Below are 16,438 nucleotides of genomic sequence, written 5' to 3' on the forward strand. Positions count from 1 at the left end.
TTTGATATTCCTCCTCTTCACAGCTCTCCATTGCATTCTAATTGACCTGATGGCTCTTCCTAAGCACAACATTTTTTCTCTGACCTCTGTACCTTTGCAGAAAAGGTGTTATCTATCTGCAATACATTCCCTTCTCACCTCTGTCTTAGACATCCTAGGTTCTTTCAGATAACATTTCAATACTATATCTTTCCCAATGCCTTTTCTGATCCTTTAGGAAGCCTTTTTCCAATCCTTCTTAATTCTAGTACTTTTCTTCTGTTGTTTATTTCCAATTTACCTTGTCTATTGCTTGTTTGTGCGTGGCTGTTTGCAGATTGTCTCTTCCATTAGATTGTGAGCTCCTCTAAGGCAGGGACTGTCTTTTGCCTTTCTTTGTTACCTCAGTGCTTAGCACTTGATAAATGTTTAGTAACTTACTGATCCTTTCTAGTTATTCATGCTTTCTCTGTGTCTCTCTGCGTCTCTCTCTGTCTCTATCTCTCTGTGTCTTTCTTTGTGTCTCTCTCTCAAATATATATATTGTGGATCTACTTATGTGTACATATTCTTAGCTTGTACATGATTTATTCCCCTAGTAGAATGTAAATTCCTTGAGGACAGGAACTGTCTTGTTTTTAGCCCCAAGTCCTCATCATACCTTGCATGGAGAAGCCTGTCAAAGAATGTGTTGAATTTAACCTAATTGAATGCAGTAGAAAAGAGTAATTCAGATTTATTAATAATTAAGACTAATTCAGATGTGCTTTAATATTTACAACTTGCTATAAAACATCTTCATTGCCTTTGACACTTCATCTCCTAAACCACCCCCTTAGCTGTCTCTCTAACCTTGGTTTTCCTTTTATAAGAGCTCCCTCTACTCTTTCTGCACTGTTCTGCTATAAACAAACAAGAAGAGAGGCTGCTATTGCATTTTGGCCCTGTATTACAGGAATATAGGATTTATGCTTAATTCATTGGCTCTTGTCCTACATCTGGTTTTTAAAACTTTCCCCATTAAAAAATCCTAAACTTTCACTTTTTCACCCAGTTGTTCATTTTCCTTATCTGACACTGATAACCTCTCTTGCTTCACTGAAAAGACTGAGTTTACAGCCTATTGGGGATATAAAATAGAAGCCTTGCCTGGATCTCTCTGGAAACAATCTCTCTTTATTTGAATCAGTCACATCACTTGGTGTTGTTTCTTCTCCACTCAAATTTTCATATCAGTTATTTGTGTATTTTTCTGATCTCTAGTACTAGTTGAGCAATTCCTTAATATGGAAAGAACACTGGTCCCGGAGTTAAAGAACTTGACTTCAAATCCCACCTCTGACATAGACTACCTGTGTGACTTGGGACTACACTCATCCATCTTCCTTCACCGCAGTTTCCTCATCCGTAAAATGAGAGGATCCTACCAGATGGACTCTGACATGTCTTCAGATTCTAGGTATATGATCCTAGCTATAAGATTTATATTGTTCTCTTGGAATAAAGGTATATCTACTTAGGTTATCTAAAAGTAAATAGCCACCTAGCTGCCCCAATGAACTCATTTCTTTAAAAAAATTTTTTTGCTGTTATTTCCTATAGTTTCCTTTATCCTCTTATGTAGTTTGTTTTGTGCATTTAAAAATATTAATCTGAAAAGGGGTACATTTCTTCTTGTTCCCTTGTTCAGTTGTGTAAGACTCTTTGTGACTCCATGGTCCATAGCATGCCAAATCCTTCTGTCCTCCACTATCTCCTGAAGTCTATTCAAGCTCTGTGTTCACTGCATCCATGACACTATCTATCTCTCTCATCCTCTACTGTCCCCTTCTCCTTTTGCCTTCAGTCTTTCCCAGCATCAGAGTTTTTTTCCCAGTGAGTCCTATCTTTTTATTAAGAATTGAAGCTTGAGCTTCAGTATTTCTTTTTCCAATGAATAGTCAGAGTCAATTTCTTTAAGTATTGACTGATTTGATCTCCTTGCTGTCCAAGGGACTCAGAAAAGTCTTCTCCAGTACAATTTGAAAGCATTGATTCTGCAGTGCTCAGCTTTCCTTACAGTCCAGCTCTCACAGCCATACAATGATTGCTATGGGAAAAATCAAAGCTTTCACTATATGAACCTTTGTCAGCAAGGTGATACCATAGATTACACCAAATGGCTAAAAAGAGCCCTTGACACCCTAAAACCTTAACAACCACATATCTCTCTATCTATGGAAGATCTAGCCTTCAGTCCACTATCCCCTTTATGCAGGCACACAGTATTTCTCCTTACCTAGAGTCACATTTCCTTCCCAGTCCCTAAGCTTGGTTGGAACTCTGGTTATACATGATTCTACAATAATTGAAAGGATTAACCTTTTCTTTCAGCTCATCATGGCAGGCTGGATGATCCTGGATTCCTAGAGGCCATGCCAGTGCTTTTTACAGGATGGTATAAGCCAGGAAGGCTTTAAGGACAGATGCAGAGAAGGCTGTTGTCCGATGTTTAAGGAGCTTCCTGGCTAAGTTAAAAGGCTCATTGCTAGGCTGATGGCAAAGTGATGAATGTTTTCCGCCATGGAAACTCTGGCGGCAGACTAGAGGAATTGTGATCTCTATCAGTGCAGGGAATGATGGTACCGAGGAATCAAAAAAATCCTTGATGTGCTGAAGTTATTTTCCCTAGTGCCTCTTGTATAAGAGGAGCTCAGTCAATGTTGAATTGAGCCATGAATGCTACCTGTAAATTCTTTACTCCTCCAGTCATCTCCTGCTTCTGACTGTCCATTTCTTTTTTTTTTTTAGTGAGGCAATTGGGGTTAAGTGACTTGCCCAGGGTCACACAGCTAGTAAGTGTTAAGTGTCTGAGGCTGGATTTGAACGCAGGTACTCCTGACTCCAGGGCCGGTGCTCTATCCACTGCGCCATCTAGCTGCCCCTGACTGTCCATTTCTTAACATCTGCTACCAAGTGACACTTGACCTACAAAAATCAAAGCTGTTATTTCACCCTGTGAGAGGTGATCCCGTTCTATTACCCACTTCCATCAGCTTTCTCCATCATGGTCTATGGTATCATCATTTCTCCAAGCCAAATTTGGAGAGATAATTTTTAACATTTTCCTTCTTTGCTTTCAACATCAGAGTTGTAACAGAAGGCTGACCCATTCCTTTTCCAGAAGCAGCTCTTGCTTGCATGTGTCCTTTTCCCACCCTCTGCTTCCAATCCAGTCTTCTCGCTCCCACCCTGCCACATGCAACAGCCTGGCTATCTTCCTGCCAAAGTGCTTATGACCCTGCCCCCACTTACCATGTAAGGGAAACTCTGGGAATAGGAATCAAATCAGGATGGTTATATCAATCATCTTGTGACTCCACTGACCACCCTGTGACTTCCCAGAACAACACAGCCCCCATCTCCTACATACCCTATCTTTTTTTGTTAGAATAGAAACCCCTTGAGGGCAGGGAGTGTCTTACTTTTTGGGTTTGTATTCCTAGCACTTAGCAAAGGGGCTGGCACATAGTAAGAAACAAATGCTTAAAAAGGTTTTTTTTTTTAAATGCTTTTTCATTCATTTATTTGTCCATTCATTCAATGGCCTTTTCGTATCCTTCCTAACTTTTCTTAAGTGTTTGACATTATTGACTATTTCCACAGCTCACCAGTGGAATGCTCTGTTAGTCAATAAACAGTTATTATTAATAATAAGTTAGTCAATAAGCATTTAACAAATGCCTACCATGTCCTAGGGGCAGCTAGGTGGTACAGTGGATAAAGTCCCAGGCCTGGCTGGAGTCAGGAAGACCTGAGTTCAAATTTGGCCTCAGACACTTACTAGCTGAGACCCTGGGCAAGTCACTCAATCCTTTTTGCCTCAATTTCCTCATCTGTGAAATGAGCAGGAGAAGGAAATGGCAAATCACTCCAGTATCTTTGCCAAGAAAACTCCAAATGGGGTCATGAAGAGTAGGACAGGACTGGGAAAAAAAAAAAAGACTAAATAACAAACAACAGCAACCGAACTACGCCTGGACACTGTGCTAAGCACTGGGGATACAAAGAAAGGCTGACAGTCCCTGTTCTGGAGGAGCTCACAATCTAACATGCAGACAACTATGTGCAAACAAGCATTCTACAAAATAGATAGGAAATCATTTCCTGCACGGATTACTACTCTTTCTGGTGTTACTGTATCCAGTTCTGCTGCTCTATTTATCTTTCCCCAAGAGTAACATGGAATCATTATTTAACACTGCCGGGTAGAATAGTCAGAACCATCTCTCCCTCCCATTTAGGTGGGTAAAATGTAATAGTCGAAAGCAACACTTACCTAGATTCTAATCTCTTCCAAGGCACTGTTGTTCTTTTAAGAGTATCAAATGCTCAGGCCTTAATACTTCCAGATTACATCAGTTTTCCTCTGTTGAATTGAAAGCTTTATAGTTTCCAGATTCTTTAGAGGTTTGTTTGTTTTTTTTTTTTTTAGAAATTTCTTTTCTTTTTAAAATTACATTTTTTTTTCCAATGGTCAATTATTTCGTTAGTTTTCTTTCTCTCCCTGTACCCCCCCCCCCGAAAATCTGGAAAAACAAAGATTTTTTTTTTTTAAAGCAACAAACAGGGGCAACTAGGTGGTGCAGTAGATAAAGCACCAGCCCTGGATTCAGGAGGACCTGAGTTCCAATCCGGCCTCAGACACCTCACACTAGCTGTGTGATTCTGGGCAAGTCACTTAACTCTCATTGCCCTGCAAAAAAAAAAATTTAAAAAGCAACAAAGAAAAAAAAACCCTGTAACAAATATGCATAGTCAAATAAAATAAACCCTCATATTGACCTTGTCCCAAAATGTGTCTTATTCTGAATATTATTATATCATTTCAGTGTCTGGTGGTGGGTGCCGGGCATCATGCCTCCCCCAGGATAAGCTGATCACCTGAAATCTCATCACTATAAAGACTGACTCAGTTTTTGATACTTAACTGTATCAATTGCCTCTCCCTTCTGACAGGGGGACTGAGGGGTGGAGCAGTAAATTCCTCCCAAAGTCTTCTTTTTTAAGAGGGCTCAGGACTTTCCAGGTAACTGCATTTTTCCATCAGCAGCTCAGTGTGGTTTCAACTCCATGGAATATCATACCATCATGCAGGATGTGCCCTGGTGCCCCATCCTCTCTAGCTTCCTTTTGTGTGTTGTCTTCCCTCATTAGACTGTAAGATCCTTGGTGGCAGGGACTGTCTTTTTCTTATTTATATCCCTGGCACTTAGAAAAGTGCCTTGGGGAACAGCTAAGTGGTCCAGTGGATAAAGCACCAGCCTTAGATTCAGGAGGACCTGAGTTCAAATGTGACATCAGACACTTGACACTTACTAGCTGTGTGACCCTGGGCAAGTCACTTAATTCTCATTGTAGTGCAAAAAACCAAAAATCAACGAAAAAAAAAAGAACAGTGGCTTGAATTTAGTAAGTGCTTAGTATAAAACTGTCGAATTACTGGAAACACGGTTGATCTTTTCCTCAACCAGAGTTCTGAAGTCTTTCAAAATTGTTCATTTTTATAATGTTATTGTTAAAGTCGAAATTATTCTCCTGATTCTTCTCACCTCACTCTCCATTAGTTCATACAGGTTTTTTTGAAAATAATCTCTTCCATCATTTCTTACAGTCTAACTCAATAGCATTCCATTACCTTCACATGCCATAATTTCTCAATTGATGGGGACCTTCTTAATTTCCTGGCTTTTGTTACTTTAAATATTTTTGTACATATAGGATGTTTTCCTTCTTCTTTGAACTCTTGGGGATATTGGGGTAGTAGTGGATCACTCAAAGGATATACACAGTTTGGTAACTTTATTAGCTCAAATGAGATAATATTTGTGAAGTTCTTTGCAAACCTTTAAAAGCTATGTACATGCTAGCTATGATGATGATGGCCATAACTTCAAATTGCTTTCCAGAATATATTTTTTAAATAACCAATTTACCAATCTATTAACAGTGCACCAATGTACCTGTTTTCTTGTATCCTCTCCAACATTTGTCATTTCCCTTTTTTGGCAATTTTGTCAATCTGATGGAAGAGCAATGGAACCTCAGAATAGCTTTAATTTGCACATATCTAATTATTAGTGGGGGCAGCTAGGTGGCACAGAGGATAGAATGTAGTTAAATGGAGGGCTGGGCCTGGAATCAGGAAGGCTCATCTTCCCGAATTTAAAATCTGACTTCAGACACTTAATAGTTGGGTGACCCTGAGCAAGTCACTAAACCCTATTTGCCTCAGTTTCCTCATCTGTAAAGTGAGCTGGAGAAGGAAATGGCAAACCACTCCAGTATCTTTGCCAATAATTGTTGTTCGGTCTTCATGACAATTATTGGTGATTTGGAGCATTTTTCCATATGACTGTAGATATCTTGAAAACTGTTTATACATATCCTTTGACTGTTTATCAATTGGGGGAATGTCTCTTATTCTAATAAATGTGAATCATTTCCTAACATATCCTGGAAAGGAGAACTTTATCCTAGAAATGTGCTGCAAAGATCTTTTCCCAGTTAACTGTTTCCCTTCTAATTTTAAATGTATTCCACCCTATCCTTTCTAACCACTCCTATTTATAGCTGCTATTTATAGCTTCCTCTAACACAGGGCTTCTTAAACTTTTTTTCCACTCATGACCCCTTTTCGCCTGAGAAACTTTTATGTGACTCCAGGTATATAGGTATATACATAACCTTTTACTGTTGCTAAATTTTTCGTGACCTCCCTCACATTCAGTTATGTGACCCCATATGGAGTCTTGACCCACAGTTATAGGCTCGACAGCCCATTTCCTCAAATTCTGTATCATCTAAATCTGAATATAAGCTAAGCATAGTGTTGGGGTCTTTTATTTCATTGATAAAAGGAACTCCTGGATCAAGAAATTCCCTTTACCAATACAAGTCAGCTTAGCCTTAAAGAATTGCCTAGAGCAGCAGTTCTCAAAGCATGGACCTGGGATCCCAAAGACCTTTTTAGGGAATCTTTGAGTTCAAAACAATTTTCATATTAATACTAAGACATTTTAATATCTAAGTCACTGTCAGTAGCTATGACCCACAGAAGCAAAAGCTCTTGGAGGGGTTGGTATCCTAATTTTGAAGAGTTTATAGGAGTACTGGGATGGAAAAGGTTAGAGAACCATTGGCCTAGAGCACTGAGATTATGTGATTTGTCCATAGGCCCACAGCCTGTATGTGTCAGAAGTGGTACTTGAAAAAAAAAAAGTGGTTCTTGAATTTACGTCTTCCAGGCTTTGAGACTCATTCCAAATATACACAACACTCTTAAAATGAGATCTCCTTGAAAGGAAATATATATATATATATATATATAGGTATATATTTAAAAAAATCTAATATAGATAGATGACAAGCTTGAATTATATATACAAACACACCCATATATACACATGCATAATACATACACACATTTACATGTATGTATGTGTATATACACACATATATAGTCAGAATGGGGGGGACTATGGGGGACATTTGGTTCAATAATCTATTTTTTATCCTATCAATTTCTTTTTTTAAAATTTCTTTTGTTGTTGTTGTTGTTGTTGTTGAGGCAATTGGGGTTAAGTGACTTGCCCAGGGTCACACAGCTAGTAAGTGCCAAGTGTCTGAGGCTGGATTTGAACTCAGGTCCTCCTGACTCCAGGGCTGGTACTCTATCCACTGTGCCACCTAGCTGCCCCCCATCCTATCAATTTCAAACTCCTAGAATTAGAGAATTTTAACATGGAAAGAATTTTTGATTTTCTAGTCTAATTGGCTAATTTTCTACATGAGGAAACTGAGGCCTAATGAAGGACTTAGGGAATGTGATGGAACTCTGAGCAATCAGAGGAATTTGAGGGTGACTTTTAAGATCCTAGAATTATTTTGTTCCCTCAAACTAAAATATATAAAAAATACACACACACACACACATATAAGTGTATGTGTATATGTATATGTAAATATAAATGATATGCTCACAGTTCCTTCATGTGATCTTGAGCTGGGAAGGTGCTTTAATGGTCATCAAAGCAAATCCTTTTCATTTTATAGAGGAAATTGGCCCAAGGAGCTATTGAGTGACAGGCACATAGTAAGAGATTAATGATCTCTCTGTCTCTCTCTCTCTATCCTAATGTCACATAACTGGCAAGTAGCCCTGGTGGGATTACAACCCAACCTAGTTCTATTCCAAAATTCTAAGTTCTCTGACAACCACTATAACCTGCTGCCTCTCTCTACAGCACTTAGAACAGTGCCTGGCACATAAGTAGGTGCTTAATAAATGCTAACTGTTGACTGATCTACTAGCATTTCCTCATGCTAGCTAGTCTCTCTCCTTTTTTTTAAAAAAAGAGTTGTTTTTATTTTTTTGATTGATTGATTGCAGGGCAATGAGAGTTAAATGACTTGCCCAGGGTCACACAGCTAGTAAGTATCAAGTGTCTGAGGCTGAATTTGAACTCAGGTTCTCCTGAACCCAGGGCAGGCGCTTTATCCACTTCGCCACCTAGTCTTTCTCCTTTTACCATCTATCTAAATTCCCACGACTCTCTGAATCTTTTAAAAATATGATTTATAGAACCAGAATTCCTCTGTTTCGACGTATTTCTTATAGCTTCTTCTTTCCTTCTTTAACTTCAGGCATCACTTCCAATTTTTGCTCCCCTCGTTTCTCCTTTACGCCCCCTTCCTGATTGCCCTCCTAGCTGCCCACGCTTAGTTTCGGTCGGCTGTCTCAGTTTCAATGAATCACTAGGGGAGTCCTGGAGGGAACCTTTGAGATTACTCTGGGAAACCTTGTTTCCCTTCCTTTGGAGACTGTAAAAACTACCGAGGTGGCGGTGGGTGGGGAAAGGGATGGAGGAAGGGTGCTTGGAGCTGGCTCTGTCAGAGGCACAGCCAAAGACGTGGGGGACACCTGCACCCCCGTGGCCAGGCTGCAGCGAACTCCTAAGCAGTTGCTGCGGTACAGGCAACAAGTAGACCAGACAAAACACGTGAGGTCTAGTCAAAAGGAGGACATGTATGGTCGAGGGTCTCACCTCTCTCGGGTTTGGCTTTCGTCACTTTATAGATCTGATTCAACCCCTCTATTAGACAAGAGGAAGAAACGGAGGTCCAGAGAGAGCCCTCAGGATTCTGCCCCTAAAGCATTTGCACCCAGGTCCTGGTACTCCAAAGTCCAGCGCTCTGAGAAAGGACTTTTCCCTGCTATCTCTCCCTGCCTTTCTCTTTCCGGCGCGATACTGGGGAACTCGTTCCCCGGCTAGCTGCAATAACCCACAGCTAGGCAGAAAGTGCAGCCCAGACTGCAACCTTTACTTCCCCACTGAGAGCCAGGCAAGCCCGGGAGTGCCCGCCCCCCGCCCCCCGCCGCGCCTGCGCAGCAGCTATCCTCTCCCCCCCGCCTCGCCGCTGCGCAGGCGCGGCGGCCGATGCGAGTGTGCCTGCATGAGAGCGAGAGGAGAAGATGGCGGCGGCGGGGAAAGCGGCGTGAGGAGCCCGGGCTGCGAGCGGGGTCTCCCTGAGGCGGGGGCGACATGGCCCTCCGCGGCCCCCAGGTGACTGAGGGAGCTCGCCGGGGCGGGGACGGGGGTACGGCAGTGGCGGGGACGGGCTGGGGGTCCGGGGCGCCGGGGGCACCGGGCCCGGCGAGGAGGGCGGGCGGCGTGTGAGGGAGCGTGTGAGGGAGCGGGCTGCGGGCGGGCCGTGGCGGGGACGGACGGACCGAGGGGCGGGGGCGCGTCCTCGCTTTTCCGGAGGGGGGGCCCGGCCTAGGCCCCGGGAACTCTGCTCCGCCGCCGCAGGCCCGGCCCCCCCGGCCTCGGGCCGGCCACGCTCCCGGGCGGCCCAGCCGGCCAAGGGGGAGGCAGGAGGAGGGAGGAGGAGGGAGGAGCCCCCGGCACCGGGCCGGGGGGGGGGCGTGGGGGGGAGGAGGAGGACGGGAGGACGAGGATCAAGGTTTGTGCTCGTCCTCCGGGAAATCGCATCCTTCCTTCCCCCTATGGCCCTGGAGCCGGGGAAGGGGAGAGGGGAGGGGCAGGGGAGGGTCTCCTCCCACCCACCCCGGACCCTCTGCAAATCTCTCTTTTGGGGCGCCCCAGAGGTTGCATGAAAACCCAGGAGATTTGGGCGACCCGGAGCTCCGTCTTGTCCCCGAGAGCAGCCGCAGCCTCCTGCCCGGCGAGGGGACGGGAGGGGGCGTCTAGGGGGTCTAGGATCGGGCCTGGGGGGCTGCTTACCTCTTGCCCCCCTTCCTTTTTAAACTTAAGTTTATCTTCGTCTCCTGTAAGAAGTCCCCAGCATCTTTTAGGCAAATCCTCCCCGACCTAAGTTTACAGGTTAACGACCCCTCACTGATAGGGGGTACAGGTCCTGTAGTGCAACTTGGGTATGAGTTTTCATCTTTTGCCCCTAACTCCCCTTAATGAGCTTACTCATGATGTTTGGCACACAGTGGGTGCTTAATAAACAGTAGCTGACTGACACTAATGGAGTAATGGAAGAGAGCTCGCTGGATTTGCTGTCAGGGAAGGGGGCTTCAGATCTTGAGGTGTGTGATCTTAGATGAGTCACTGGCCCCTCATTTTCTCACTTGTGAAGTGACGTCTTTGGACCAAATGATCTTCGGTTCCTTCCAGCTCATTCTATGAATACCCTGTAAGAACCTACCTGTAAGACTACTCTGTAAGCTTCTAAGTTTTAGAAGCTTAATTACATAGTTCAGGGATACAATGAAAAAAAAATAGTGGAAAGACTAAAATGTTACTTCTTTTTCCTGCTAAATTTAGAAGAGGCCCTTTTGTCAACGTAAAAGACAAAGTGTTTACTTGTTTTTATATATATATAATATAAATTATAAATATATAATAATATAAATTATATATTTATTTATATACAAATTATATATATAAATTAAATTAAAATGATACTGGATAAAAATCAGCCTATAGTAGGTATTCTGGAGCCTGATTTACACTGATTTATTGACATGTACCCTTAAAGGGATTGAAGTTTCTAAAAACGCTTAATTTTATTTTGTGTCAAATATTTTAAAAATCAGACTTATAAGGCCACTCACGAGGAATACGTTTTTATTAAAAATACGACCTCTTTTTTTAGTGTGAAGTTAATCTGAGTGTTTTTCCATATAGGATGATTACCTGTTGGCAAAAATGAAGTTATATGTAGTGTGAAATTGGAAAACATGGACATCTTATTTTCCTCTTTAGATTCCCTGAGTTTTTTAAAATAGAAAACTTTTTATAGGTGGCAACATTTATGGGATTCTGTGAAATTGGTGGCATCAGATTTTTTTCTCTTTCACAAGCCTTTTTTGCCTTCCTTTTAAAGTACACATTTGTTTTCTCCACAATTCTTACAAAAATATTGCATTTTATTCTTCCTAATAGAGCAGTGAGCATGTTTTCTTGTATGATACTATTAGTAATTCACATTTCTGTTTGCCTAGCATAATTTGAAATGGGAAAGCATTATTAAGCATAGATTGGTTTAGTCTGTGCCCTGTGCTAGGCACAGTTAGAATCATAGTTTTAGAACTGGAAGTTACATTAGAGGTTATCCTATCTAAATCTCTCATTTTACACGAGAAAACCCAGGCCCCAAAAGTTTGTGGCTTGCCTAAGATTACACAAGGAGTAGGTAAACTGAGTTCTCCTACTCCAAATACAGTTCATTCTCTTTAATGCATCATCAGTAAATTTGTGCAAAAGTAGAGATGATGATTTACTTTTATCATTTCATTTGAATTAACTGGTTCATCTTGTGTTTGATGTAGTCTCATTTGTAAAGGAAACGTTAAAATAATTTAGAACAAGGAAATATTAAACTACTAGAGAATGTAGTAAAGGGAAATGTTTAGTATATTCCTCATAATTTTATGATATCCAAAGTTTTACTAGATAACCCATCTTATTAAAAGAAAATTACTTATTAAGTGGTAATTTAAACACTAAGTCCTGAATTCAGGATTCTGCCAAAGTTTACTAACCTTTGCAAATCAAGATTTTTTGTTTGTTTTTTTTAGCATCTAATTTATTTAATAGATGCCTAAAATTAATAGTTATTTAAAGTGGAGATTTTAAAAAAGAACAAATGTTCTAATTGTACTTCAGCTTTGAAGAGTAACAGGTTCTGAATTAATGATGAAACACTTAGTAAGCATTGACTATGTTCATGGCACCTTGCATACAGATTTATAAAAGCATCACAGTTCCTGCCCTTAAGGAGCTTTCATTCTAATTGGAGAAGACCAACACTAATAAAGTGTTGGGACAGGGAATGAATTTTGTTGGGGAAGTCACTGGGATGGTGAGTAGGGGCATAGGCAATTGATCGACATAATCTTTTCAACAAATGGTAGTATTGATTTGATTACTGTACTCATAGCTACAGGTGGGAAACAGTAAGTGGGGGTAAAAGGCCAAGTTCAGAGAGCAGCATTCTAGGGCCTGAGTAGGGCTAAATAATGGAAAATTCTCACTAACTTGAGCCTGTGGCACCAGGTAAGGAATTGGAGTTCTGTTTCAGTGTGGAGCTAAGGCAAAGGGTGGAACCCAGGGGTATGGCATGAGGATGGCTGGAATGTAAATTGGTTAGAACCTGTGTTTTGATAATAGGAAAAGTGTTGACCTGAGCCCAGGTCCAAACTAAATTCTAATGTAAATTTTAAAATTTACTTCTGAATGCTAATATGAAGGTACTCAACATGATTAGCTTTAACAGTTGGAAATATAAATTAACCACTTATTAAAAAATTTTGTTTTCCTTCCTCTATACTATGATTTAAGTTGGGACAGCTTCCCTTTACTCCCAGTCCTCCCCAGCCCCACCCACCCCTTACCCCCTCCAGAAGTTGTATATTTATACAGTATAAAGATTCTGTAATCATTGAAGTCAAGGTTAGGGATAGGTACTAGACTTGTGATTGGTAAGTGAGGAAATTACTGCAGCTCAGTCAGTAAGTACCTTCTCTATAGCTTAAGTCTTATAAGTTTCCTAAAGCCTTAAAAAGTTAAATGGGATGGAAACTTAGGTCTTCTTGACTGTTAGGTCCCTTCATCACACTCTGTCATTGAAGTCAAACATTAGTTAATGTTCTTGATTTATGATTAACAGTATTGATGTATTCTTTATACGTAACATTAAAAAAAATCATAAGTATTTTTTTATTTTCCAGTTACATGTAAAAATAGTTTTCACCATTTGTTTTCGTAAGATTTTTAGTTCCAAATTTTTCGCCCTCCCCAAGACAGAAAGGAATCTGATATGTTTCATATGTTTATATATGTATGGATATATATATACACACACATACAATCACATTAAACATTTCTGCATTAGTCATATATATATATATATATATATATAAATAATTTATAAACCTTTGTTGCCTTCTCAGACATGATGAACAATTTAAGTAAAATTGCTGCCACATTCTTGAATGTTTTGTATATATTTTCTTTTAATATTGAACAGATAATTTAGGCATCTTCTGAGAAGAGACAGATGTTGAATTTATGAAGTTGGCCATTTTATTACTTTAAAAACAGTTTCTATGAAATTTCACAATAGATTTAAGTGGATCTGTATTATAAGTGTAACCTTTTGGGTCTATCATATAATGAGGTGAGATCCATCCTTTAGGTAATTGGAATCCTTGGAATGGGGTCCAGTATTGACCTGGTTCTATTCTAAATTCTACTCTGCTACATGTCTTATAGTGGAGTTCCTAGGTACTTCCATGATTTCGTATGTATTTTTGGATATCTTATTTAAAATTGATTGAATTTTAAATGTTTCATATGAAGGACCTCAGAGGAGAAAATATCAAAGAAGGGATGACTTATTCTGCATATTTATGCTAAGTGTTGGTCATACCCTGCATGTGACTTAAGTATTAAACATTATGTTCACTTCTGGACACCATGGTTTAAGAGGAATATTGATTAGCTGGAGATAGTTAAAAGTAGAGTAATAATGAGTCACTAAGTTTTAAGCACTTATTACATGCCAAGCACAGTGCTGAAGATACAAGTACAAAAAAAGAGACAATTCCTACTTTAAATGAGTTTACGTTCTGATGGGGGAGACAAAATACATAGAAAAATTATACAAATATAAAGCCAATAAATAAAAATGTATATAAAATAATTTGGGAGGGAAGGAAGCTATCAGTTGGGTCAGGTCATGCAGAAAATAGTACTTGAGTTTACTCTTAAAAGAAGATGGAGACCATGAGGCTGAGGTAAGGAGGGAGAATGCATTTCACCTGTATTGTATGGCCGGCCCAAAGTTTTGAAGGTAGGTGATGGAGCATCCCATGTGAGGAGCAGAAAGAAGACCACTTTGGCTAAATAAATCACAGAATGTTGAAAGGAGGAGTAATATCCAGTGAGGCTAGAAAGATAGGTGGGGGCCAGGTTATGTAGGACTTTAAAAGCTGAAGAGAGGAGCTTATATTTCATCCTAAAGCCATTAGGAAGCTTTTTGAATTGATTGAGCAGAGAGGTCACATGATGAAGGGCCTTGAGTCCACAGAAGAGAAGACTAGTGAGACATGATAGCTGAGTTCATGTATTTGAAGTACTGTCATGGAAGGAGGGATTAGATTTGTTTTATTTGGCCTGAGAGGGCAGAACCAGGAGCAAAGAGTAGAAATTTAGAGGCAAATTTAGGTTTGATGTTTTTTTTATTAGGAATAATTTCTTAACAATTAGAGTCATCTGAAAGTGAAATGGATTGCCTCACAACATAGTTGAATTTCTCCTAATTAGATGTCTTGAAGCAGAGACTAGATGACCATTTATCCAGTATTTTATAGTGATTCCTCTTGGACTAGAATGTTACTAAGCCCTTCTAACTGTAAATTCTCTGATTTTTAAGTTGAGGAAAGTTGATTGTCTTTGGATTTGAATTGTTAACCAGTCTTTTTGTGTAGTGAGGATTTTGTTATGCATGAGCTTTTATAGAGTTATGTTAAATATTTTGCCAAATTCTTATTTCTTACATGAACATATTAAAGAATTGAAAAGTAACCCTGGGGAATTTTGTTTATAAATTTTTTAACTCTATTGTTATAGTTCTGTTGGCTACCATATAGACAACATTCTCTTTTGTGAAAAACAGATAAATCTATAATAGAATTTGCTGGCCCTGGACCATTGGATTACAGTCTTTTGTCACTTTAGTGCTACTTCAGCAGTGTAGATGTTAGTTTCCAAAGAATTACATATGCTTGTATTGCAGTTTTCCTTTTTATTGGGACTTTGTGTGAACATACACATGGGGGTGGATGGATCATTACTGAATAGTATATAAAGCAAAGAGCATAGGAATGGAAGATCTTTAGAATATAGACTTCTGGGGGAATTTTTTTCGCGTGATAATGATGTTATAAAAATTAGTGGAAAAGTAAGGGAGGGGACACAAATAGAAACTCTTCTGTATCATATGCATACAGAACATAACCCTTTTTATGACTTGTAGGTTGTAGCATTTGGGTGCCTTTGACAGTCAACAAATGTTAAAGTAAGATCTTATTCTTTATACCTTACAGCCATTTGTATGATTCTAAAGATGTCGTGGTCTGTGGACTATCTTTGGTGAAAGTCTGCCTGTTTCTTTTAATCACCTCACCAAAGATACCCTTTGTGAATGCAGATAATTCTCATAAAATTTTTTTTGTAGTAGCTGAGAAGGGAAAAATTTATGGGCTTACAGTTATTGATATTTTCCTTTTTGTACTTATTAAATAATAATAATATCTAATTCTTTCCCCATGAGTTAGACATTTTCTCTTTTAAAGGAGAAAGCTAGAATTCATCCTTGCATAAGAGGGAGAATCATGTACCTTGAGCACTCCCTCATCATGTACCTTTTGAGCACTCTTCCCTCAAAATTGTATTGTATTCATCTTGGACTTTTGTGTTTCAGTCCAAGTCAGAGAAGGATTTCACATAGATAGGGAAGCCATTTAAATGCTCCTGCTTGAGCATGATGATATGCTGGTTGCCTCAAGCCTTGGTACATTACAGAACCTCCTAAATGGGATCCCTGATTTTCTACACAGTTAAAAACAAATAGATAGAAAAATATCTGTTGTCTATATCAAACACAAATAGACATGGGGGATACTAATCCCATACGTAAGAATCCCTTTGGACCTTATTTGTTTTATAATGTAATGTTATCTAGGTTTTGTTGTATTTTTATTTATTTCATTAAACATTTCCCAGTTATATTTTAATCTGGTTAGAGCTGTACTCAGGAATGTTGTGAGAACGTTGTGGACATGTGTTTAACACCTCTGGTCTAGAGCAGTGGTGGCAGATTCAAATGGAAATGGACCACTAAACTGTACATAAGTATCACTTCAGGCCACATGTTGACTTAG

The 16,438-nt window shown here is 39.8% G+C and overlaps 1 protein-coding gene across 8 annotated transcripts in view; it reads left to right on the forward strand.

Moving 5' to 3' along the window:
* The first annotated feature begins 9,472 nt into the window (after positions 1-9,472).
* Positions 9,473-16,438, forward strand: part of USP10 (ubiquitin specific peptidase 10) — a 90,227-nt gene continuing 83,261 nt past the window's right edge. For all 8 annotated transcript variants that reach the window (XM_043982209.1, XM_043982211.1, XM_043982214.1 and 5 more), the window contains exon 1: positions 9,473-9,584. In XM_043982209.1, the coding sequence (XP_043838144.1) occupies positions 9,564-9,584 (21 nt within the window). In that variant the 5' untranslated portion in view covers positions 9,473-9,563. The remainder of the gene's footprint in view (positions 9,585-16,438) is intronic.

This window comes from Dromiciops gliroides, chromosome 2 (genome assembly GCF_019393635.1).
Source record: "Dromiciops gliroides isolate mDroGli1 chromosome 2, mDroGli1.pri, whole genome shotgun sequence".
Classification (NCBI taxonomy): Eukaryota; Metazoa; Chordata; class Mammalia; order Microbiotheria; family Microbiotheriidae; genus Dromiciops; species Dromiciops gliroides.